This window comes from Zingiber officinale, chromosome 2B, assembly GCF_018446385.1.
Source record: "Zingiber officinale cultivar Zhangliang chromosome 2B, Zo_v1.1, whole genome shotgun sequence".
Lineage (NCBI taxonomy): Eukaryota > Viridiplantae > Streptophyta > Magnoliopsida > Zingiberales > Zingiberaceae > Zingiber > Zingiber officinale.
Genome location: NC_055989.1, coordinates 83,606,145 through 83,634,104, shown reverse-complemented (window position 1 = coordinate 83,634,104; position 27,960 = coordinate 83,606,145). Strand labels below are relative to the sequence as shown.

At 36.1% G+C, this 27,960-nt stretch overlaps 1 protein-coding gene across 1 annotated transcript; it reads left to right on the top strand.

The window, feature by feature from the left end:
- Nucleotides 1–126: 126 nt before the first annotated feature.
- Nucleotides 127–7,668, top strand: LOC122046106 (65-kDa microtubule-associated protein 5-like). Its single transcript, XM_042606640.1, has 11 exons — nucleotides 127–276; nucleotides 1,207–1,413; nucleotides 1,499–1,753; nucleotides 1,828–2,043; nucleotides 2,985–3,140; nucleotides 5,126–5,285; nucleotides 5,851–6,002; nucleotides 6,159–6,246; nucleotides 6,847–6,920; nucleotides 7,016–7,090; nucleotides 7,246–7,668. Exons 1-11 carry the CDS (start codon nucleotides 205–207, stop codon nucleotides 7,546–7,548), a joined length of 1,758 nt encoding a protein of 585 aa, XP_042462574.1. The 5' UTR covers nucleotides 127–204; the 3' UTR covers nucleotides 7,549–7,668.
- The last annotated feature ends 20,292 nt before the right edge of the window (nucleotides 7,669–27,960 follow it).

The following is a 27,960-nucleotide window of genomic DNA, read 5'->3' as shown; positions in this document are numbered from 1 at the left end:
GCTTTCTGAAGAGAAATAGATGCTCGGAACGGTGTATCCTGGCTCATGTCAAGCAGCCGAATGGTCGCGATGCTTGCTCCGTTTCCGTTATAGTTCAGGATCGCGATTTGATTCACCTTTCGGTTTTGGCGCTCTGCGCTGTTCAAATTTCTGCCCCTTCTTCTCTGGACGATCTCTCAAATCTCTCATTCCCAGCGAGTGGAGATGCCTCGCCTCTTGTCGCCGCCGCCTCGGACCGAGGTCGCCTCTTGTGGCTCTCTGCTTAGAGAGCTACAGGTCCGTCCTCTTTTTCCCGATCATCTTTTCCCGGCGAAGCTTTTCCGCTTCTTTTCCGTCGTTCGTCGATTTTTGTGTTGGCATCGTTGATTTCTCGGCGTCTTGTGCGGTAGACTCGGAGATCGAGGAAGAATTCGAAATCTTTGATTTGTTCGCTTCCGTTTTTGCAAAAAAAATTCCTGATTTGGGATTCTGGAGCGACTGTTCTCTCCATTTTCCGTTTCATGGTTTTTTTTCATAGTTGGGTTTATAGTTGAGGACATTGATGATTGCGAATTGATCTGAGAAGGGTAAGGTGGAGGATTTCAACCAAAGGTTAGGTGGGGTTTACCCTTGTCACTCTTGCTCCTAATGGGGCTTGGTTTCAGAATTAATATGATGTGGGAATCTCATGGTCAAACACACAAAAAAAAATCCAAGCTTGATGCTATTGATTCAAATATGTAATTATTTATGAAGCATAACATGCAACGGATTACTATATGTTTTATTGCTCATATGATTTATAGTTGTTTCTTACATTTTCAGTGGATGTTATATAGTACTTTACTTCTTTTATGTGGTAGCTTATCCTCGTATATCTTAAATTATCATCAACATGTGGTATTTTTGGGTGAGGAATAGATCATTGTACTACTTTGCTTATGCAGTTTAGTGTGATTGCACATTGTAGTTATAAATTGTTGATGCCCTACCATCTTGATAGAGGACTGTATATAGCTATGTGAAGTTGTATAAAAGAGTGAGCATTCTCGCCATCATTGGTTTGCCTATCATTGTAAGCTGACAACTTGTGCTTTGACTTAAGTCATGAATTGCAGCTCTGTCTAACTTCAGTTATAGTAGTACTATTTTTATTTCTGGCAAGGACTATTCCATATATCACATTGGATTGCAAAATCCGTGAAAGTAATAATTATTTTGAACCAGGATTTATGGAATGAAATAGGAGAGAAAGACATTGAAAGAGACAGGGCTATACTGCAGCTTGAACAAGAATGTCTTGATCTGTACAGGAGAGAAGTAGACAAAACCAGAAAACATATGGCAGAGCTACACCAGATGCTGGCGGAGGGCAAAGCAGATATATCTAGTCTTATATCCACACTTGGAGAACAACGAGAATCATTTGTGCATGTTGGTTGTTCGAATTGCTATTGTCTTCATTGTGTTACTATGGTTCTTTTATGAACATTTGGATCTCTATTTTTTCCTCTTTTAGATAGAAAATGCAGCAGGCTCACTCAGGGAACAGTTGGTGATGATAAAACCATTGCTGGAGGATTTAAGAAAGATGAAAGCAGAAAGAATCAAGGAATTCCAAGATGTTCAATCACAAATTGCATGGGTATGTTCTGAAATGTCTGGTAACATCTATCATGGAAGTTCCATCTCTTCTCAGGTAGATGAACAAGATTTGACAATTAAAAGATTGGGAGATCTGAAGTCCCAACTTCTTGAACTTCAACAAGAAAAGGTTATTATTTTACAAACAAGGCCTAGTTTTGGTTACATAGAAAAAAATTAGCTTACTTTATTTGAAACTTGCAGAATTTGCGCTTCCAGAAGGTTAATATCTACACCAAGCAAGTTCTTGATTTATCAGTTGTATTATCTATTGACTTCAATAAGATGATACATGAAGTGCATCAAAATTTTGGTGATTCTGCAATCAATCAGACAAGAAGCATAAGCAATGACATCCTTTCTAGACTAGCAGGAATTGTTCATTCACTAAATCAAGAAAAGAAACAGAGGTTGCAAAAGGTGCAGCTAACCACAATATTCTTTTCCATGCTGTGCATTTCTTTCCCTTCTTATGATAGTAATTTCTTAATATGTTCGTACCTTCCATTCTTAGATTTGGTAACTTCAAATGGTAATAAATTTTGTAAGAAATGACACCCATGCCAGACTTGCAGGAATTGTGTATAAGTAAATCAAGAAAAAAAATACAAAGGCTGCAAGGGGTGGTCGTCTTGCCACACAATTCTTTTTCCTTCTTGTGTATCTCTCTTCTGATGACAATGATTTCATCATATGCTTGCAGCTTCCTTTCTTAATTGAGGTAACTTGACGATGGCAATAAATTTAGTGTGCAATGATACCCATACTAGACTTGCAGGAATTGTTGATTGATTAAATCAAGAAAAAAAATGCAAAGTTTGCAAAAAGTGTGGGTAAGCACAGAATTATTTTCCATGCTTTACATGTCTTTCATTTCTTATGACAATAATTTTGTTATATATCAATAGTCACTTCTTAGATGAGATAACTAATGCCAATGGCAATAATATTATTATTTTCTTTTTTCCATCTAAAGATGAATTTAGGTCCTTGACTTAATTTACATGATGAAACTTACAGAAGCAAGGCAAATATCATATGGTATAGTAGTATTATTTCCCATTGCTTGATTTATTTTAGTGTGACTTGTAATAACTCATTATTAATTTGATCCCTTCTGGATAAACTTTATTTTTATATGAAAGTCTATCAAGGAGGTATTCAACTAGATTGTTACTAGCTTTTGGCAGTTAGTATGTTCTCTCCTACTGCTACTATCAAATTTTTGATAAAACTTTACATGCACTCCAAATTTTTTATTGAATTACAATTAGGGTATACTCAGACAGCAGTCATTTAGTTTTCAATCTGCATGACTTTTGAAACTATTGATAATTCCTGAATGATATGTTTTTCTATAGCTTCAAAATTTAGGGGCTACACTCATAGAGTTATGGAATCTCATGGACACACCCGTCAATGAGCGAGAAAGATTTGACCATGTAACCTGCATGATATCTGCTTACGTTGATTCAGTACTTGGCCAAGGATGCCTCGCACATGATGTAATTGAGAAGGTATAGCCCTTGTTGTTTTTTTTCTTTTTCAATGTTCAATGTATTACCATTTCTGTATTTACCTGGAGAATAGGAATAGGGAGAAGAGGAATAAGAGCGAAAGGAAGTAGTTTAACTAGACGAAAAGAAAAGAATTATATTTATTTCATCCACTTCCCCTTATATTATTTACTTGAATGTGTTGGGTCACTTCGGAGCTAGAGGGGGGTGAATAGCTTCTCGCGCTTCGATGATGATGATTTGTAGTAGAATAGACTCGAAGCAAGCTCCCAATGCTAACACAAGGATTTATTTGGTATCCACCTTAAGAAGAGGGTACTAATTCAAGAATCCACACACCGAGCACACTCTCCATTAAGAAAGAAACTCTTTCTCGAAACAATCGGAGGTGGAGAAACTTCTTACAACACTCACACAAGCATACAACTCAACGCAAGAAATAAATACAAGAATACAAGAGAAAACCTCTTTCTTGCTTGAACTTGTGTAGCTTGTAGATGCCCTTTGACATTGGACGTGCAACAACGCTTATCTCCAAGATGCTTCAAGAAGCGGCGATGAGTAGTCGTGAGCTCGTTGAAGAGAACGGGAGAACTTGTTCGCGTTTGAACCTCACCAACGGCTTTATCCTGTTGCGATCTAGGGCTCCTAATCGATTGGACTTGCTCCCAGTCGATTGTCATGTCAGATTCACGCAATCCCAGCCGTCCAAAGCCTGCATTTTACACAACGGTCATATCCCAATCGATTGACCAATCGATTGGGGAGGCTTTGATCAATCGACCGATCGATTCAGAACGCCTCTGTGCTCTCACAGATAAACCCCGAATCGATTGACCAATTGATTCAGGCTGCCTGACAATCTAGCAAGAAAATAAGCCGCAATTGATTGACCAATCGATTGCTCGCGAAGCTCTTCCAATCGATTAACTGATCGATTGGGCTTTGATTTGATCGATTGACCAACCCAAACTTCACTAACTCAAGTCTAGGGTCCCAAACCCAACATCCGGTTAACTATGACCTATTGGGACTCGCTCATGTCTAGCATCTGGTCAATCTTGACCTGTTGGGACTTCGTTACTAAGTGTCCAGTCAATCCTTTGACCCACTTGGACTTTTCTAGCCGTGCCAACTGTTCGGTAATCCATGACCCATTTGGATTTCCAAACACTAGATGTCTGGTCACCCCGGACCCACCTGGATTTCCATATGCTAGACATCACTCACCAGGACTTTCACCTGACTTCACTCATCAGGATTTTCTCACTGCCTAGCTTCACTCACTGGGCCTTTCATCTAGCTTTACTCATCAGGGCTTTCTAACTGCCTAACTTCACTCATTTGGATTTTCCATCTACTTGGTTTCACTAACCAAGACTTTCCACACTAAGTGTCCGGTCAACACTGACTCACTTGGATTTTCATCATTTGCCAACCTCCTCGTTGGACTTGCCCTTACCTAACTTCCAATTAGGACTTTTCAGTCAAGTATCCCGTCAACGTTGACCTACTTAATTCTTCTACACACTAAACTGGTCAAATATTGACCAGAGGAGAATTGCTCCAACAATCTCCCCAAATGGACAATTGCACTTGCAATCCATACATTGTCAAACATTAAAATTCAAACATCAGGACTCAAGCTTGAGCCAGTTCAAACTTAGTCAACATTGACCTAGGACACCGAAAGAAAATGCACCAATAGAATGAAGGCCACCGAAAGAAAGTAAATCATGTATTTATTAGAGACTCAAACTTCCACTCAGTCTAAATGAACAATTAGATAGTTAAATTCCTTTCTCCTCTTTCCCTTTTCCCAAAAAAAACAGGAGAGATTGGTAAATTCATTTCTTTAACTTTTTTTCCTCTAATTTCCATCCAAGTAAAATACATCATTAATAATTTAAGTTGAACAAGATTTCCATTTTTTTTTGACATCTAATATTACATCATCATTCCTTTTGCAAATTTTTCATTGCTAGGTTGAGATCGAAGTTGAAAGATTGAATGCGTTAAAAGTTGTCAAGATGAAAGAAATTCTTTTAAGGAAGCAAAATGAACTCGATGAAATTTACAAAAGTGTTCACATGGATATCGATTTTGAAAGGACAAGGAAAATGCTCATCAACCTCATTGATTCTGGTTCTTTCTCTACTCAAGTGTGATCAAGTTCTTCTGAAGCTTCCAGTTATTTATTGAATTAATTAACTTATGTTTTTGTGTGCATGCTACATCGTGAATGACACACGTCTGTGCCTTGTGTTTTTATACCGCACATTGTTCAGAGATTTAACATTTTGTCTTGTTTGGATTCAATGCTTGAGCTTGATCCTAGATCTTGTTCTGTAGGATGGACTCGATGTTGAAGAGTCAATAGCTAATGCATTTTTTTTCTGGCTTATTCATAGATTAAATTATTGATTTTTTTTATTAATGTGATTGTAACTATTGTAAATAATATAACAAATTAGCTATCTCATATGAGAATATAAGACTGAGAATTACCATATAAACTTCTAGGTGAAGTGACATGTAAACTTCTTTAACCGCTGTGGATAATCATGATCTCTTTGAAATAAACTTATTGTGTATATCAACGGTTATGTGCTTGAAATTCTGTCTCATGTATATCTATATGGTCAACAGCATGACAACTAGGTTACTGATGGGGTAAAATTTTCTTTGTTTTTATTGTGTTTGATTTTAGGGAAGGAAGATCTATCTGACCTACTCTCAAGCATGGATAACCAGATACAAAAGGCTAAAGAGCAAGCTCTAAGTCGAAAAGACATTTTGGAAAAGGTGGATAAATGGAAATATGCATCTGAGGAGGAAAAATGGCTTGATAATTATGAGAAGGCAAGACTAGATTCTTTAGTTAATTTTTGGCATGATCACTTCAACGAGCTTTCTCATCTCTTTTTATTATTTTCTCACTAAAATTTACTTACTACTTGTCTGTGGAGACCTTGGCCAGTTATATAAGCTGTTGATATACTTTAACACATTAAACAGGATGAAAATCGCTATTCTACTGGCCGAGGAGTTCATAAGAATCTTAAACGTGCAGAAAAGGCTCGGATACTGATGAATAAGATACCTGGTACATTTCTATTTGTTTTTATTGGACAGAATACGTAATGTGATGTTGGATGACATGAAAAGGCCAGTTTAGATTTTGAGATGGTGGAATCACTAAACCCCTTTAATTGAATTAGATATGCTTACGAGTCTAGAGCTTGGCATTATTAAAAATTTAAGGTTACATTTTTTTTTATTGGGTGAATTGCTATATTTCATGATGTACATTTTCGCTAAATTGTGTTAAATGGTGTTTCTTGTTCCATGATGGAATGTCTTTAGATTCTCTTACCAGATGAATACGATCATTTTCTACTTGCTTTGCAATATTCTTGTGAGACTAAAACTATACAGTAAAAAGCAGCTGATGCATGAAACTTTTGACATTTCGGGAAGACAAACTACATTGAAAGCGGCGATTCGAACTCGTGATTACAAAGTCATATGATAACAATTTTATCATTATGTTGAGGCTCCCTTGGTAAAACTATACAGTACATGAAATTATTAAACTAGCTAATTCTTAGTTGCTTAATTTCTTCAAGTTGCTGCACTCGCTTGTTTTCTGTGCTTTTGCTTTAGCGATTCTTCATCTTTGGTTCCAATATTTATGTTTCTTCAGCTCTGTTAGAAAATTTGATTGCAAAAACAAAAGCGTGGGAGAGAGAACACGAAATTCCATTTATGTATTGCAAGGTGAAATTATTGTTCCCGACAGAATTACTACCTCAATGACAGATACCGTTTAGAGTTTGATTCAGGTTTCTATCTATCTTATTCTCTGGAAGTAGGCACGCTTGATCGACAGCTTGGAAGAGCACTCCAGATTGAGGCAGCAAAGGGAAGAGGAGAAACGACGATCTCGGGTCTGTTCCATTTCCTTCTCTAGATCTCTTCATTCAACACTAATTACCAGGAAAAGAGTTAGATAAATTGCTTTCTTTAGCCTACAGAACAATTTTTTTGTTATATTTTGTGCTTTAATTGCCATTTCCTTTGGTTCTTTCTCGTCCTTGTACAGGAACAGAAGAGGCTATCAGCGGCGGCCCCGGAAGCTCCGTTGGGAAGTAAGCCGAGTCCGTTGAGGCAATTTCCGGCGAAGAAACCACTGGGCCAGAGCTCCATCGCCAACATGGCTTGTGGAACTCCTGTTTCCAGCGGCCGCCGTGTCGCTACTCCGTATGGACGCCATGGATTCGCATCATCTGGCGAGGAGAAGAAAGGTGGGAGAGGAAACGTAGTTGCTCCTGTAAACTACGTTTCCCTTCAGAAGGTGGATGAATCTTTGCCTCGCAACAACTCGTTGCTCGTTGTATCGCCATGAATCTGTTGCTCGAGGTTCATGGCCTTGTTCTGTTTGTTTGTTTGTATGTTTGTTTGTTTGGCTATTTAGATCTTTTGGACCCGTTGAGATTGAGTTTTAAGGTTGCTTAAAAATAATAAATCAGGTAATACTAAATTAAATTTAGGGGTTGATTTTATGAAACTTTTTTTGCAGATAAATTGGAAAGTAGTTATGGTAGATTACTTTGAATTTTAGCATCTCATGATTATGTGTCTTAATTATTTAGAGAAAATTTTTTATAAATACGTTGAAGTGGGGGTTGAATTATGAATACTTGATAATTTAATACTTTTTTACTATACCGTGGCTCTAGAGGTTAAGTTTTAAGGTTACTTAAAAGTGTTGAGTTAGTTGTCAAGCAAGTTAATTATCTTGACGTGGAGAAAAGGGGGACTTATGAAGTGCGGATCAAGTGTGGAGATAATAGTTAATGTGAAAATTTTTTATAAATACGTTGAAGTGGGAGTTGAATTATGAATACTTGACAATTTAATACTTTTTTACTATACCGTGGCTTTAGAGGTTAAGTTTTAAGGTTACGTAAAAATGTTGAGTTAGTTGTCAAGCAAGTTAATTATCTTGACGTGGAGATAAAGGGGGGCTTACGAAGTGCGGATCAAGTGTGGAGATAACAGTCAATGTAAAGGTTAAAGTTAAGACGATCAATGTCAGAGAATCAATGAGCTTACCAAAAGTAGTCGAGTGGAGGTTTATTGTAGTTGTTGATCGAGCATGAAGTGTCCAAGCAACCCTTTGCTTTTCAAAAATTCCGTTCTGTTTCCCCTGTACAAAAATTTGTACAAGCACATAATTTTTCCTAGCAACCCATGTGTTTTTCAGAAATTAAACTTGGATTGCAAACGAAACTTAATATTATTAATCCAAGTTCAACTCATGTGTTCATCAGAAGTTAAACCATATTATATAAATTAATTAAATATCTATTTCAAGGATTGCTTCCAGATCGTTGGCGAGACACTCGACCTTCTTGGGTATGAGATCATCCACCACTTCTTAGACAAAATCTTTCAAAGAAATTGAATATTTAAACTCCTCACAGTAACCTTAGGTTTAACTACAGAGACCACAATCGAAGCACAAGATCATTGACCTCTTGTGTTGGTATTTCAGGATCCATACAAAGAAAATAAACTAACTAATACACAGCGGAATAATTAACTAGTTGTACTTTTCCTTTGTTTCAATAGACCTCTTGATCTTCTGTTGTATTCCTCTCCTCCTCTTGGGCGTCGTGTGGGCTACGATCTTCCAAGACAGCACCACCCGAACCACTTCTTTGCCTCCAAGATTTTCGGCCACCAAGGGATGCTAGAATAGAGAGTCTCCTTCTATTTTTCTTCTCCTCCAAGTAACCGGCCACAAGAAGATGGAGCCTCTTGATGCCGCCGACCCTTGGTAAAGGAAACAAGGGGAGAATAGAAAGGGAAGAGGGTCGGCCAAAACAAGGATTAAAAGAAGAGACTTAGGTTGTGTTATACCATAAGACACCATCTACCTCTCTTTTATAATCCTTGGTGAATGTAAAAAAGGAAAGATTTAAAATTAAAATCTTCCTTTTAATTCCTATTATGTGTGGCCGGCCCTTATTTGTGCAACAATTAAAGAAAAATTTTAAATTAAAATCTCTCCTTTAAACCATTGTGGATGGCTAAAAAAAAAGAAAGATTTTAAAATTAAAATATCTCTTTTAAATCCCTTAAAAGGAAAGTTTTTTAAAATTAAAATCTCTCTTTTAAATCCCTTGGAGGATAGCTATAAAAGAAAAGATTTTAAAAAATTAAAAATCTCTTTTAATTCATTGTGGTCGGCCCCTTGCTTAGGCAGCAAGCAAGGCTTGGTCGGCCACCTCTTGGGCTCCAAGCAAAGCTTGACCGACCCTTGCTTGGGCACCAAGCAAGGATGTGGCCGATCCATTACTTGGGTAAGAAGTGGACTTGGTTGGATATGAGATTTTTTTTTTATAAAGAGGCTACAACAAGGACCTAGATGAGAAATTAATTTTGGTCTCCTGATGGACTTGGGCTTCCCGTGCTCAGCCCGAACATCAAACTCAAGTCAATTAATAATAACTCATACCACTAAAGAGTTATTATTGAACTACCGCACCAATCTCATATTAAAATATGGGCTCATTCTTATTATGAGTGCGTTAATCTACCTGTGTTTAAGATATCGAATGCCCATTAATTAAATGAGTTACTGACAACTCACTTAATTAACATCTAGCTCCAAGAATAGTACCACTCAACTTCATTGTCATGTCGGAACTAAGTCCACCTACAGGGTTTATATGACAATCCTTATGAGCTCCTCAAGGGGACATCATCATCCTAATAAATAGGACACAGTTTACTTCTATAATCAACAACACACTATATAAATAATATTATTTCTCAACTTATCGGGCCTATTGATTTAACGAATAAATCTCACCCTTTGATAAATTAAAGAAATAAATACTAAGTGCATGCGCTTGTTATTACATCGGGATTAAGAGTACGCACATCCATAATAACAGATGTTCTGTTCTTTTATGTAGTCAGTATAAAAGGAATAACTTCAAATGGTCATGTTCTATACACACATAGTGTATTAGTGTAATTTTATAGTCAAGATAAATTAGTACCAAATTACACTACAACCATTCCAATAGTTTGTCTCAATCCATCTTGGTTGTGAGCTTCTATTTATAATTTATAAGGAACTAATAACATGATCTTCTGTGTAACACCACACACCATGTTATCTATAATATAAATTAAATGGACAACTACATTTAACTAGATGCAGATGTTTGACCAATGTGATTCTCATTTCAAAATAAATGTTTATATAAAAAACTAGGCTTTTAGTATACATTCTAATAGCCCGGACAACCAAAAGCACGACGGCTAGAACATTAAATGCTCATCACAAAGTGAAGGAACGCTAAGGCAACTAGAGCGTTGGTTCGGTCGGGCAGAAACAATTTGGAGAAGATCGACTGAGGTCGATCAGGCGGGGATCCTCGGTCGAACGACTTCCTCGCTCAGCTAAACAGTGGGATTCCCTTTATATCTTTTTGGGAGATAATGCCGCTGACAACGATGCATAGTCAATAGGCGGATCATACGATGGAAACTTCTACTGTCGCATTAGGGATTTGCATGCCCTATTAAGGTATGATGTTAGAGACATTTTCCTGACAGGTCCTTTCATAGAAGGGTTAGGGAAGCGTGTCACCGCCTTGAGGCACGTGCACGTCGCCCACTAGGGCGCTATATAAAGGGGGTCCATGCACCGACGGAGGTACATGTTATTCAGTATTCACACCTGTGCTTACTGTTGCTCCGCTTCCTTCCATTATTTCGATGACTGGCTTAAGCATCGTTGGGCTAACGCCGAGAACCCCTTCCCTGGCTCGGCACTGACGTTTCTTGTGTTGTAGAGCGGAACGAGGTCTACAAGCAATCAACCTAAAAGTCACATCCCCAGCCAACCTTCTTCATGATTTTTGGACAGGATCATATTGACTTCGTCTGTGGGAACGTGGCATGTATCTGAAACACGAAGTTGGAGGACGCTGAATGACTCACGATGGTGATATTGACAAAAGGAGGAATTAGATATGCTAATACAAGACAGAGCAGCAAAAAATAGTTGAACAACAACAACAGTAGGTGTTGGCCGAGCGCCAGGTACATGAACTGCGACATCAGCAACGGAGCAGCAGGTCGGATATAGAGATCGAGCGAAATATATATTCGTTCGGGGGCAGAATAAGAATTTGACCGGCACATATGGGACGCGCCCAATGCGCCAATCCCCTTTCATCGCGCGTTGTTCCAGACTCCATCAGAGGAATAGTGCCGAGCGGACAGGGAATCGGGATTAGCTGTCGCATCCATCTTGCTTCTAGTTCCGCTGCGCCTCTGGTCCTTAGAAGGTTCCACGCTTTGCAAGATTCGATCCGCGACATAAATAGAATTTTACATTTTTGATCCTATATTCCATAAAAGGAATGTACATGTATCTAGATCAAAAATAAAATCCTAATAAAACTAAATACAGCTCCTGCTGTATTTTATAATACAATCATGCACACACATATAAATGCCCTTGACATGTCCAAGGGTCCAATCACACACATAATAACTAAAAGCCATAATAGTTGGATCCTGCAACCACAAAGTTAGCACATCCTACTATTAACCTGCCTAAATTATGTATGACATGTGCATAATTAAACTAATACCAAATACACAGAGGCAAAACTCTAGCTCTGATACCAATTGTTGGTTGCTACTCGGAAAGCCTAGAGGTTCCACTGTACAAAAATTTTGTACAAAGGTCTGAACCTTTTCCTAGCTACCATGTGTTCTTTTAAATTAAATTTTGGATCGCCTGCGGAACTTAACACGTTTGATCCAAAACTTAATCTATTTGTTCTTTTAGGTTTTGACTTGGATCTCCTGCGGAACTTAACACGTTCGACCCAAATCACCTTAAGTTATTAATTCCATTAAATATTAATTTCCATAATTGGTTCCCAGTACTGACGTGGCGAGGCACATGGCCTTCTTGGATATGGGAGCAACCACCACCGACTAGACAAAACCTTTTATAGAAATCTAATATTTAATTTCCTAAAATAACTTTAGGTTAACCGAAAAGAACAATCAAATCACAAGGAAAAATAAAACAAAAAAACACAACTTCGAAAAACATATTCGAAATACTAGAATCGTAAGCCTCTTGTAAATAACTAGCATGATGCGGAAAGAAAAATTACTAGTTATACCTTCTAGAAAGACCTCTTGATCTTCTACCGTATTCCTCTTCTAACCTCGGACGTTGTGTGGGCAACGATCTTCCGAGATGAGAAACCACCAAGCACCTTCTTCTCCTCCTAGCTAGGTTCGGCCAACACAAAGAAGCTTCACCAAGGACGAAGAACAAAACACCAACCAAGCTCCAAGGGATACAAGCTTTGTCTCCTTCTTCTTCTTCTTCTCCAAGTAGTATCCGGCCACCACAAAAGCTCCAAGCCAATAGAGAAGGTTCGGCCACCACCAAGAGGAAGAGAGGTTGGCCGGCCACAACACCAAGGAAAAGAGAAAGAAAAATAGAATAGAGTCGTTAGCTTTGAAGCCTCCTCTACCCCCTCTTTTATAATCCTTGATCCTGGCGAATAAGGAAAATTTAATAAAAATTTCCTTAATTCTTTATCCATTGAAAAGGAAAAATTATTTAATTAAAAACAATTTTCTTTCTCAATTCTATTTGGCCGGCCACACCAAAGCTACAAACAAGGAGAGTTTTAATTAATTAAAACTTCCTAATTTGTCTCCAGAAATTTATAAAATTTCTCCAATAATTTAATCCCTTCATGATTGGTTTATAAAAAGGAAATTAAAATCTTTCTTTTAAACATGTGGATAAAAAGAAAGTTATCTCTAAAAATTAAAATCTCTTTTAATCTACAAATAAGGAAAGATATCAAATCTTTTCTCAATCTTTTGTAGAAACTAATAAAAGAGAATTATTAATTTTTAAACTTTCTTTTAAATCATGAACATGGTTAAAAAAGAAAATTTTCTTAAAATTTAAAATCCTCCTTTAATCAACAAATAAGGAAAGATTTCAAATTTTAAACTCTCTTTTAAACATGTAGATGATTTACAAATAAGGAAAGTTTTACCAAAATTAAAACCATCCTTTTAAACTACAAATAAGGAAAGAGATTAATCTCTTCTCTTAATCTTTGTAGAAAGCTATAAAAGGAAATTTTTAATTTTTAAACTCTCTTTAAAATCATGATATCCACATAAGAAATAATTTTAATAAAATCCTTTTAAATATTCTAGTGGTCGGCCACCCAAGCTTGGGACCCAAGCTTTGGCCTACCACCTACATGGCTCATCCACTTGGTCTTGGCCCTAGCTTGGGTTCCAAGCTAGCTTGCCGGCCCCATTGGAAGGGTAAGAAGGTGGGTATGCGGTGGGTATAAATCTCTATATACTAGAGGCTACGATAGGGACCGAGAGGAGGAATTGGTTTTGGTCTCCCGATGAAATTAAGCATCCCGTGTTCGCCCCGAACACATAACTAAATTTCATCAATAATAATTCATTCCACTAAAGAACTATTATTGAACTACCGCACCAATCCCAAATTACATTTTGGGCTCCTTCTTATTATGAGTGTGTTAGTCTCCTTGTGTTTAAGATAACAAATGTCCACTAATTAAGTAAGTTACTGACAACTCACTTAATTAATATCTAGCTCCAAGAGTAGTACCACTCAACTTCATCGTCATGTCGGACTAAGTCCACCTGCAGGGTTTAACATGACAATCCTTATGAGCTCCTCTTGGGGGCATTCTCAACCTAGATCACTAGGACACAGTTTCCTTCTATAGTCAACAACACACACTATAAGTGATATCATTTCCCAACTTATCGGGCTTATTGATTCATCGAACTAAATCTCACCCATTGATAAATTAAAGAAATATAAATATCAAATATATGTGCTTGTTATTATATTAGGATTAAGAGCACACACTTCCATAATAACTGAGGTCTTTGTTTCTTTATAAAGTCAGTATAAAAGAAACGACCTCTAATGGTCCTACTCAATACACTCTAAGTGTACTAGTGTAATTATATAGTTAAGATAAACTAATACCTAATTACAATACGACCTTCCAATGGTTTGTTCCTTTCCATTATGGTCGTGAGCTACTGTTTATAATTTATAAGGTACTGATAACATGATCCTCTGTGTGTGACACCACACACCATGTTATCTACAATATAAATTAATTGAACAACTACATTTATCATAAATGTAGATATTTGACCAATGTGATTCTTATTTCTAGATAAATGTTTATACCAAAAGCTAGGCTTTTAGTATACACTCTAACAAAGAGAATCAGTCCCGTGGAACGCAAGGGCAAGGAGCATATTATGTGTTTCTCTTGCAATCAAAGAGGACAATATAGGAGTCAATGTCCTAAAGGGAAGAAGCCGACCAAAGTCAAAGGAGGAAGCATAAGTCAAGGGGGAGCTTCCAAGGTAAAATCCAAGGTATCATTCATTGAACCTATTCCTTTGACCCATAATCAAAAACATGCTAGAAATAATTTATATCATTTTAATGCTATTTATCATGAAAATATGAAGCATGATAGAATTAAGAAAAATCATCTGGCATATCATGCTAACACTACCACACCTAAGGCTAGAAAGGTAGACAAATTAGGTAATAACTCTAAGGATTTTAGTTATAGGCCTAAAAATAGAAATGCTCATAGAAATCAAGACAAATTAAAATCTAAGGATTTAAGGTTGGAAATTCAAGCCTTAAGGTCAATGCTTCATAAATTAGAAAAAACCCTAAAGAAAATGGAAAATATTATTAAGGTCAAAATGAGCGTAACCTAGAGAGAGTTAGACAAGAATCATCCAATGGTCATAGAGGTTTGGGATACAAACTCATAGCTAAGAAGGATGTTCCTTCTTATCATAGGGTTTCATATAGTTATGGGAACAACCCTAGATCTAGGGATCAAGTCAAAGATACAAGGGAAGTTATCCCTAGAAGTATTTTCGTCGAGACCAATGTGACTAAGACTTCTAAGAAGTCTAAGAAAATTACCAAGAAGGTCACAAGGGAATATATCCCTAGAGTTGACATAGAGAAAGTGACAAAGGCTCCTAAGAAGCCTAGAAAGGTCATTAGGAATGTATATAGGGAAGTTATCCCTACTGAATACCTAGAACATCCAAGAAGCACCAATATGTTTTGAGTTACGATGAGCATATTCTCTACACCCTAGATGGGTTTAGAGAGTGTTAACTCCAAATGGGAAGAGTGGTTAACCCAACCTTGATAAAATTGATACTTGGAGGTATTTTCAATGTTTTTATTAACCTTTGAAAATGAAAAGGATAAATTGATTACTCTTTAGAAGAGTAAAATGTGCCAAAATTTGAGGAATGAGATTTAATTTAAATTGGCACAAATAGAGAAAGGCAAAAGAAATGCCAAATTGGAGTTTGGCATTTTCTTGAGAAAATATGGGCAATCTAGGATTAGATTTTAATTTAGTTAAGGAATTAAGGATACTTAGATGAGTTATCTAGGTATATTTTATTTATGCTTATTGTCATGATTGTTTGCCCATCATATACCATGGCATCATATGTTTCATTCATGTTTATTATGAAAAATAAACAAAAATATCATGTCATGCCATACATACATCATGTAGCATTAGTCTCTCTTGAAAATTATTTCTTTTTGATGTATGTCATAACTCATCGTGCATTATTTCAATTTCCTTGTAATTAAGGACAATAACATTTACTAACAAATGACATCCTAGGTGAATGTTCATAATTCCTAAAATGCCTAGATACATGCTCCCTAGTTTAAGGCAAAACCAAAATCTACATCTTACAAAGACTATAAGGTGACTTGTATATGTTTTAGTATATATTAAATACAAGTGAGATGCTAGAATGATGACCAAGACTCAAGATGTTGATTTAGTGCATCTATATGAGTTTTGATTTCATTAAAACACATAGTTATGTGTACTCCAATCATTAGGAAAGCTAATGTACAAGTCATGTGTATTGAGCCCAAAGAACATGGTTGGAAATTGATTTTGAAAAATATTTTAAATATATTTCGGAAAACCTTGGTGAAGGTTATCTTTTGATAGTAATCATCATTGAAAAGTTAGACACGAACTTGGAAGAAATATTGAAGCTTTTATAAGTTTTCAATTTTGTGTCAATCTTTGAAAATAAGGTGTATTTTTTTATAAAACTATTTTTCCATGATAGTATATATCCTAAATAATGTCTATAATAATTTCCATGATTTTTAGAATTTTATAGAATTTTTAGGGCATTTCTGAATTTTGACTGAAATTGGATTTCAGAAATTCAGAACCCCAATCGATCAGTCGTTCAATTGGGCAGACTCAATGGATCAGCCGAACGATTGAGATGAGTTTCCCGTGAGCATAAGCTCATTGAATCGATCGGCTCATTTCTGCCTGGATCGATTAGTGAATCGATTCAAGCATTTTCTCAGTGAACAGAAGCTCGCGGAATCGATTAGTGGATCGATTGAAATGATGTCAATCGATTGAGTCTGAACCCAATCGATTGAGACGGCTGATTTTGGCTGAAAAGTTTAATTTCGGCACTTGAAGCCATTTTTAGCCTCATTAACCACTCCTAAATCCCTTGGAATATATTTATATACATTTAAGGGTAGTCTTCATGATGAAAACAAGGAGAAATGGTTAAGGACCACTAGATTGAAGTTGGGTTGAGGTTTGCATTCAAATATTGATACTTAAACCTCAAAACTTCAAGTTTTTTGGTCTTCTAAAGGTATAGGGATTCCAAGTCATTGTTGGTTCAATGACGAAATTTTGGAGCATGTCTTTAGGAGGAGTTACTCTTTAAGTACATGAAAATTATTTTTCAAACACCTTGGAAGGTGATTAACCTTCTTTAGAGTAAATGCTCAAGGTTGAGCATTGAAAAATAATGGAGAGTGGATACCTTCGTTGTTAAGTTGTGAATGCTCAAGGATGAGCATTATGAAGTGGATTAATGCTCAAGGGTGAGCATTGGCTACAATGAAGGGTATGAGACCTTCATTGTTAGAATGATGAATGCTCGTGGATGAGCAGTGTGACGTGGTTTAATACTCAAGGGTGAGCATTGGATACAATGAAGGGTATGAGACCTTCATTGTAGTATTGTGAACAACATGTGAGGTTGTGAACAACGTTCAGTAACTCTTCAGGGGGTGAGTTTTTGATGTGTGCCAATAGGGGGACAATGTAAGGTTTAAGTTAGGCCTTCATTGCCCCTCTAGGAAAGTTTGGAGGAGAATGCTCTCTTGGAAAGGAAGAGAATGAAAGAAACTCTCATTCATGCATTGGCATGAAGGAAAAGTTAAGGCTATGAGATTAATTTAACTTAAAGGTATTGCCAAACATAAAAAAGAAGAAGATTGTTGGTGCAATATCCTTGGGTCAAGGTTGACCAGGTTGACTGAGCTTGAGTTGGCACAAGTTTGAGTCTTGATGTTTGACAATATATGGAGATTGCAGGAGCAATCGTCCTATTAGGGAGATTGTTGGAGAAATTCCCCTCTGGTCAAGGTTTGACCAGTTTAATGTGAAGAAGAGTCAAGTAGATCAAAGGGTTAATCGAATACTTGACTAGGAAAGTCCTAACTAGAGGTTAGGCAGTTAGAAATCTTGGTGAGTGAAGTCAGGTGAAAGACCTAGTGAGTGAAGCTAGGCAGTAGGAAAATTTTGGTGAGTGAAGCTAGGTGAAAGACCTAGTGAGTGAAGATAGGCAGGTGAAACTCCCGATGAGTGAAACCGAGCAATGAAAAAATCCTAGTGAGTGAAGCTATGTGAAAGCCCTGGTGAGTGAAGCCAGGCAGATGGAAAGTCTTGGTAAATGAAGTCAGGTAGATGAAAAGTCCTAATGAGTGAAGCTATCCAGATAGAAAGATCTGGTGAGTGAAACAAGACACGTGGAGATCCAGGTGGATCAAGGTTGACCGGACACCTGGTGTTGGGAAACTCAAGTAGGTCAAAGGATTGACTTGATACTTGGCACTAGGAAATCCAGATGGGTCAAAGGTGATTGGACATCTGGTGAAAGTCTAAGTGGGTCTTGGTGTTAGGATGTATACTAAAAGTCTAGCTTTTGGTATAAACATTTATCTAGAAATAAGAATCACATTAATTAAATGTCTACATTTATGATAAATGTAGTTGTTCAATTAATTTATATTGTAGATAACATGGTGTGTGGTGTCACACACAGAGGATCATGTTATCAGTACCTTATAAAGTATAAACAGTAGCTCACGATCAAGATGGAAAGGAACAAACCATTGGAAGATCGTAGTGTAATTAGGTATTAGTTTGTCTTAACTATATAATTACACTAGTACACTTAGAGTGTATTGAGTAGGACCATTAGAGGTCGTTTCTTTTATACTGACTTTATAAAGGAACAAAGACCTCAGTTATTATGGAAGTGTGTGCTCTTAATCCTAATATAATAACAAACACATATATTTGATATTTATTTCTTTAATTTATCAATGGGTGAGATTTAGTTCGATAAATCAATAAACCCGATAAGTTGGGAAATGATATCACTTATAGTGTGTTGTTGATTATAGAAGAAAACTGTATCCTGGTGATCTAGGTTGATAATGTCCCCAAGAAGAGCTCATAAGGATTGTCATGTTAAACACTGCAGGTGGACTTAGTCCGACATGACGATAAGGTTGAGTGGTACTACTCTTGGACTAAGATATTAATTAAATGAGTTGTCAATAACTCACTTAATTAGTGGACATTCGACATCTTAAACACAGGGAGATTAACACACTCATAATAGGAAGGAGCCCAAAAATGTAATTTGGGATTGGTGCGGTAGTTCAATAATAGTTCTCTAGTGGAATGAATTATTATTGATAAAATTAATTTGTGTGTTCGAGGTGAACACGGGATGCTTAATTTTATCGGGAGACCAAAATCAATTCCTCCTCTCGGTCCCTATCGTAGCCTCTTAATTATAGAGTAATATACCCACCTATACCCACCTTCTTACCCATTCTATAGGGGTCGGCCATGGCTTGGTTCATGGGTGAATTCATGTGGCCGGCCCTAGCTTGAACTCAAGCTTAGGTAGCCGGCCCTATTAAAATAAAAAGGAATTTTAATTTAAATTTTTTTTCTTATGTGGATAACATGATTTAAAAGAGAGTTTAAAAATTTAAATCTTTCATTTTATAAGATTCTACAAAAGATTAAGAGAAGAGCTAAATCTCTTTCCTTATTTTTAGATTAAAAGATTGATTTTAATTTTGGTAAAAACTTTCCTTTCAATCATGTTCATGATTTATAAGAAAGTTTAAAAATTAAAAATTCTCTTTTATTAGTTTCTACAAAAGATTAAAAAAAGATTTGATATCTTTCCTTATTTGTAGATTGAAAGGAGATTTTAATTTTTAGAGATAACTTTCCTTTTTGAAAATTATCCACATGTTTAAGAGAAAGATTTTAATTTATAAAATTTCCTTTTTATTAACCAATCATGAAGGGATAAAAATTATTGGAGAAATTTTTATAAATTTCCGGAAACAAATTAGGAAGTTTTAATTCTTATTTTAATTAAAACTCTCCTTGTTTTGGGGAAAGAGGTGGCCGGCCATTGTAATTGAAAAAAGAAAATTGTTTTAATTAAAATATTTTTTCTTTTTCATGGCAAAGGAATTAAGGAAATTTTTATTTAAATTTTCTTATTTGCCAAGACCAAGGATTATAAAAGAGGGGGTAGAGGTGCCTTCATAACGAACGACTCTATTCTTTTTCTTCCTCTATTTTCTTCCTAGGTGTGGCCGGCCCCTAGAGGTTCCCCTTCCCCTTCTCTCTTCTCCTTCTTGTGGCCGAGACTTCATCACCTTTTGGAGACATAGAAGTGGTCGGATCTAGCTTGGAGAAAAGAAGAGAAAGGAGGCTTGTTTCTTGCATCCCTTGGAGCTTGGTTGGTGGAAAAAGTTCTTCATCCTTTGGAAGTTTTTGCTTGGCCGAAACTTGAAGGAAGGAAGAAGAAGGTGCCTTAGTGGTTCTCATCTCGGAAGATCATTGCCCACACAATGTCCGAGGTTAGAAGAGGAATACAGTAGAAGATCAAGAGGTCATTAAAAGTTCACAAAAAAAGTATAACTAGTAATTGTTTTCCGCATCATACTAGTTTTATTTTTTTGTAAAATATACCAAATACAAGAGGCATGTGATTCTAGGTTTCGAATTAGTTTTCGATATTGTGTTCTTTTGTTTTTTTTTTTAACTTGTGCTTCGATTGTTCTTTTTGGTTAACCTAGAGTTATTTAAGGAAATTAAATATTAACTTTCCTTAAGAGTCTTTGTCTAGGCGGTGGTGGTTACTTCCATATCCAAGAAGGTCATGTGCCTCGCCATGCAGTCCTGGAAGCCAAATTTGAAAATTAATATTTAATCAACTTTGTGACCTAGGTGATTTGGATCGAACGTGTTAAGTTCCACAAGAGATCCAAGTCTAAACCTAAAAGAACAAATAAATTAAACTTAGGATCAAACGTGTTAAGTTCCGCAGACGATCCAAATTTAATTTAAAAGAACGCATGGTAGATAGGAAAAGGTTTAGACGTTTGTACAAAATTTTTGTACAGTGGAACCGATAGGTTTTCCGAGTAGCAACCGACAATTGGTATCAGAGCCAGGTTTTGCCTCTGTGTATTTGGTATTAGTTTAATTATGCACATGTTATACATAATTTAGGCAGGATAATAGTAGGATGTGTTAACTTTGTGGATGCATGATCCAACTATTATGGCTTATAGATATTGTCTGTGTGATTGGACCCTTGGACATATCAAGGGCATTTTATTGTGTGTGCATGATTGTATTATAAAATACAGCAGGAGCTGTATTTAGTTTTATTAGGCTTTTATTTTTTGATCTAGTTACATGTACATTCCTTTTATGGAATATAGGATCGATGGATGTAAATTTTATTTTATGTTCGATCTAGTTTACATGTACATTCCTTCGAGGAATATAGGATCAAAAAATGTAAAATTCTATTTATGTCGCGGATCGAATCTTGCAAGGCGTGGAACCTTTTTGAGGACCAGAGGCGCAGCGAAACAAGGAGCAAGATGGATGCGACAGCAAGATGGCAGCAGCTAGGGTTGGTGACACACGGAAGACAGCAATAGATAAAAGCCATAATAGTTGAAAATTAGTTTTTCTATTTATTGCTTTTTATGCTGTGTTGTGTGTGCTTGTTAGTATGCATGTTAAGTAGGCTAGCATAGTCAAAAATTCCTCACTTTAAATAACTAAGTGGGAGAAAGATTTATTTTTAAAATAAATTCCACGGTCTCCATTACTGGTTTATAAGTGATGTAACAAGCTTGCGCGTTGGCTCTGAGTGTCTTCCTCCATATCGGATGAGCTTGTTTGCAGATCACTAGATTAAACTTTCATTTTGGATGACTATAGAAAGTTAATTAAGAGCGTGTGATCTTCCCCATCGGAAGGGGCACAATCTTATTAATGGACTTAGTGTCAAGTAATGGTATACACTTAGACACGTCTAATAGTATCCTCCCCATCAGAGTCACTGCTATTATTTGTGTGACCGAAGAAAATCAACTATTAATTTGTCAAATAAATAGGTTGACAAGATAATAAAATTAAAAACTCCTCTTACAAATGTATGATTTTGTATACGTCCACACTATCGTGGCATACAAACTTCACGGTATTTGAGGTAATTTTATTTTGTCATAAAGATTTATTGACAAGAAAATTAATGGGTAAAACCCTCCTCTTACAAATGTTTAAATTTTATATACGTCCACACTATCGTGTCATGCAAAATTCACGGTGTTTGAGGTGTGTTGGTGAATTTAAATAATATTGTTTGAGGAATCAATGTTATTTTAAATTCAAAAGTTTTGACCAAATATTTGATCAAAGACAGATCAACTATTAATTTTATTCGTCATAAAGTAAAGTTGACGAGATAATAAAATTAATGGATAAAATCTCCTCTTTAATTTTGTATACCTCCACACTATCGTGACATACAAAATTCATGGGGATTTTAAGGAATTGATCTTGACCAAATATTTTTGTGATTCTTAGGATTTAAAATGTTTGTCAATTCCCTAATTGTTATACTATAGAAAAGACTTAGTAGTCCCAATTGTAATAGGACTTGGACATTAAGGTAGACTGTCTTCTTAGAACTAAGAACAATATAGGTGTATTTAATTCATTAGTTGAAATATGTTTAGTGGTGTTATCTACCAGAACCTGGAGTATAGATACAGATACCATTAATCATGCCCGCAATTCATTGCAGGGTTCCAGAAACCCGACAACTAATTGAAAATAAAAACACCGTCCACATGGACACTGTTGTAAAAGTGACAACTGTTGCAGTGGGAGATGTTTATCCTTTGATAAGAATAAAATATGGATTTTAAGTAATTGTCTTTACGTACCAAGTTTAGAAAGAACTAGTTTTCAGTTTCTAAACTATTCAAAGAACTTGATATTCTGCCTCTTTTAATAACAAAGTTGTTATTAAGGAAAAGAAGGAAGTTATCTGTTCTGGTACGTTGGTTGGCAATTTATAAATCCAATAACTCCCACGATGCAACAAATGGAAATTAGTAACACATCTTCTAAATTTAAGAGAAAGCAACCTTCAGAAATGAACCAATTATATCTTTGGCATCTAAGGCTAGGTTATATTAACTTGAGTAGGATTCATTGGTAGCTGATGAACTTATGGGTTCATTAGTAGTGGAAATCTTTCCAACCTGCGAGTCTTACTTGGAAGGAAAAATAACCAAGAAGCTTTTAAGTCTAAGGGGTATGGAGCCAAAGATATGTTGGAATTGGTTCATTCTGATTTGTGTGATCCTATGACTATCCAGACAAGAGGTAGTATCGAATATTTCATCTATTTTATAGACAACTATTCAAGATACAAATACATTTACTTAATGTGCCGCAAGACTAAGTGCTTTGATTAGTTCAAAGAGTACAAGGCTGATGCGGAGAAACGTTAAAGTAAAAGTATCATGTCACTATGGTAAGATCGTAGTGGTAAGTACCTCTTGGGACAATTTAGGAGTTACTTATCAAAAGTAGGGATTCAATCCCAACTAACTGCACCTGGTACACCCCAACAGAATGGTGTAGTAGAAAGAAGGTATATGACTCTTATGGAAATAATTAGATCGATGATGAGTTATTCAGAAAATTACCAAGTTCATTTTAAGGATATACTCTGAAAAAGAAAGTGAACATAGTACCTTCCAAAGTCAGAACTCTCTACTCATATAAAATTGCTGAATAGGCGTAAGCCTATTTTGAAGCATATTCGAATTCGGGTAGTCCAGCACATATGCTGAAGAGAGACAATGATAAGTTGGATAGGAATTCACTTGTTTGTGGGTTATCCTAGAGAAACGAAAGTAGGTTTATAGTCTTAAAAATCAGAAGGTCATTGTTAGCATCAATGACTGATTTTTAGAAGAGGACTATATAATGAACCACAAGCCCATAAGTAAATTTCTTCTTAATAAAAGACACGTCTAATCTAGTACCAACTGTACAAGATGAAATATCATAAGAAACTGCAACACGCATCACAATTGATACACAATTATAGACAGTGCATCATCGTAGTGGGAGGATTGTCAAACAACCTAAAAGATTCATGTTTTGGAAAAATCTTTAGACTTGATTCCAAATGAACATGAGCCTGATCCCGGACATATGATGAAGCATTCCAAGATAAAGATGCAGTATCTTGGCAAAGAGCAATGAATACAGAATTAGAATATATGTATTCTAATCAAATCTGCAAGTTTGTAGAACCACCAGATGGTGTAAAAGCCGTTGGGTGAAAATAGGTCTACAATAGGAAAAGATGGATAGACAGGAAGGTGGAAACTTTCAAAGCAAGGCTTGATGAAAAAGAAAACTTTTTCACTGGTAGCCATGCTTAAGTCTATCCAGATTCTTTTATCTATTTGGCAAGTGGATGTCAAGACAACATTCCTTAATGGAAGTTTTAAAGAAAGCATCCATATAAAGCAACCAGAAGGGTTCATTGCAAAGGGCAAAGAGCATCTTGTGTGCAAGCTCAATCAGTCTATGGACTGAGGCAAAGCTTCAAGGTCTTGGAACATCCGGTTTAATAAAGTAATCCAGGCCTATGGATTTATTTGAAAGCCGGATGAGTCTTGTGTATATAAGAAGTGTGATGGAAACGTGGTGGTATTTCTTGTACTATACATATATAACATTTTTGATAGTTGGAAACAATATCAAAGTATTGTCGGAAGTAGGGGTATGGTTGTCCAAACAATTCGATATGAAGGACTTGGGAGAATGTATATATTCTCGGGATCAAAGTAATAAGGGATCGGAAGAAAAGAATATTTTACTTATCCCGAGCTTCATATATCGAAAAAATCCTTGCTCGTTTTAAGCATGCAAAACTCCAAAAAACGGTTTCTTACCTTTTTAGCATGGAGTAACTTTATCTAAAGAGATGTCTCTGTAGACATCAAAGGAGATAGAGGAAATGAAGGTAGTTCTTTATGCTTCGGCTGTTGGAAGCCTAATGTATGCTATGCACGAGATCAGAAATCTATTTTTCCAAGGGCATAGTTAGAAGATATCAAAATAACCCTGGACAAGAACATTGGACTGCAGTAAAGCATATATTGAAGTACCTTAGAGGCACTAGAGATTATATGCTAGCTTACAAGGCAGTTAATTTGGTCCCTATGGGTTGCACGGATTTTGACTTCCAATCGGATAGGGACAATAGTAAGTCAACCTCGGGGTTTTGTGCTTACTTTAGGAGGTAAAGTCATAACTATGGAAGAGTGATAAGCATAGGTATTTTTCTAGACTCCACCATAGAAGCTGAGTATATGGCAAGCCTCTAAGGTAGCCATAAAAGCTGAATGACTCAATAACCTCAAGATAGACTTAGATATGATTTCTGGTTTGTCCAAAGATTATTACAATTTATTGTAATAATAGTGGTGCAGTAGCAAACTCGAAGAAACTATGAGTCTATAAGGCAAGTAAACACAAAAGAGCGCAAGTACCACCCAATATGAGAAATCGTATAAACGAGGAGAAGTTGTTGCTGCCTAGATTGCATCAGATGATGACCTATAGATCTTTTCACTAAGGCCCTTAAGGCAAGAACTTTTGATGGGCATGTTGAAGGATTGGGAATCAGATGTATGGCAGCAGATATAGTAGCTTAGTCTTTTAGTATAAGTGGGAGATTATTAGGATGTATACTAAAAGTCTAGCTTTTGGTATAAACATTTATCTAGAAATAAGAATCATATTAGTCAAATGTCTACATTTATGATAAATGTAGTTGTTCAATTAATTTATATTGTAAATAACATGGTGTGTGGTGTCACACACAGAGGATCATGTTATCAGTACCTTATAAATTATAAACAGTAGCTCACGATCAAGATGGAAAGGAATAAACCATTGGAAGGTCATAGTGTAATTAGATATTAGTTTGTCTTAACTATATAATTACACTAGTACACTTACAGTGTATTGAGTAGGACCATTAGAGGTCGTTTCTTTTATACTGACTTTATAAAGGAACAAAGACCTCAGTTATTATGAAAGTGTGTGCTCTTAATCCTAATATAATAACAAACACATATATTTGATATTTATTTCTTTAATTTATCAATGGGTGAGATTTAGTTCGATAAACCAATAAGCCCGATAAGTTGGGAAATGATATCACTTATAGTGTGTGTTGTTGATTATAGAAGGAAACTGTGTCCTAGTGATCTAGGTTGATAATGTCCCCAAGAGGAGCTCATAAGGATTGTCATGTTAAACCCTGCAGGTGGACTTAGTCCAACATGACGATAAGGTTGAGTGGTACTACTCTTGGACTAAGATATTAATTAAATGAGTTGTCAGTAACTCACTTAATTAGTGGGCATTCGACATCTTAAACACAGGGAGATTAACACACTCATAATAAGAAGGAGCCCAAAAATGTAATTTGGGATTGGTGCGGTAGTTCAATAATAGTTCTCTAGTGGAATGAATTATTATTGATAAAATTAATTTGTGTGTTCGAGGCGAACACGGGATGCTTAATTTTATCGGGAGACCAAAACCAATTCCTCTTCTCGGTCCCTATCGTAGCCTCTTAATTATAGAGTATTATACCCACCTATACCCACCTTCTTACCCATTCTATAGGGGCCGGCCAAGCTAGCTTGGAGACCAAGCTAGGGCCGGCCATGGCTTGGTTCATGGGTGAATTCATGTGGCCGGCCCTAGCTTGAACTCAAGCTTAGGTGGTCGGCCCTATTCAAATAAAAAGGAATTTTAATTTTAAAAATTTTTCTTATGTGGATAACATGATTTAAAAGAGAGTTTAAAATTTTAAATCTTTCATTTTATAAGATTCTACAAAAGATTAAGAGAAGAGCTAAATCTCTTTCCTTATTTGTAGATTAAAAGGTTGATTTTAATTTTGGTAAAAACTTTCCTTTTAATCATGTTCATGATTTATAAGAAAATTTAAAAATTAAAAATTCTCTTTTATTAGTTTCTACAAAAGATTAAGAAAAGATTTGATATCTTTCTTTATTTGTAGATTAAAAGGAGATTTTAATTTTTAGAGATAACTTTCCTTTTTGAAAATTATCCACATGTTTAAGAGAAAGATTTTAATTTATAAAATTTCCTTTTTATTAACCAATCATGAAGGGATAAAAATTATTGGAGAAATTTTTATAAATTTCCGGAAACAAATTAGGAAGTTTTAATTCTTATTTTAATTAAAACTCTCCTTGTTGTGGGGAAAGAGGTGGCCGACCATTGTAATTGAAAAAAGAAAATTGTTTTAATTAAAATATTTTTTCTTTTTCATGGCAAAGGAATTAAGGAAATTTTTATTTAAATTTCCTTATTTGCCAAGACCAAGGATTATAAAAGAGGGGGTAGAGGTGCCTTCATGACGAACGACTCTATTCTTTTTCTTCCTCTATTTTATTCCTAGGTGTGGCCGACCCCTAGAGGTTCCCCTTCCCCTTCTCTCTTCTCCTTCTTGTGGCCAAGACTTCATCACCTTTTGGAGACATAGAAGTGGCCGGATCTAGCTTGGAGAAAAGAAGAGAAAGGAGGCTTGTTTCTTGCATCCCTTGGAGCTTGGTTGGTGGAAAAAGTTCTTCATCCTTTGGAAGTTTTTGCTTGGCCAAAACTTGAAGGAAGGAAGAAGAAGGTGCCTTGGTGGTTCTCATCTCGGAAGATCATTACCCACACAATGTCCGAGGTTAGAAGAGGAATACGGTAGAAGATCAAGAGGTCATTAAAAGTTCACAAAAAAGGTATAACTAGTAATTGTTTTCCGCATCATACTAGTTTTATTTCTTTGTAAAATATACCAAATACAAGAGGCATGTGATTCTAGGTTTCGAATTAGTTTTCGATGTTGTGTTCTTTTATTTGTTTTCGAACTTGTGCTTCGATTATTCTTTTTGGTTAACCTAGAGTTATTTAAGGAAATTAAATATTAACTTTCCTTAAGAGGCTTTGTCTAGGCGGTGGTGGTTACTCCCATATCCAAGAAGGCCATGTGCCTCGCCATGCAGTCCTGGAAGCCAAATTTGGAAATTAATATTTAATCAACTTTGTGACCTAGGTGATTTGGATCGAACGTGTTAAGTTCCGCAGGAGAT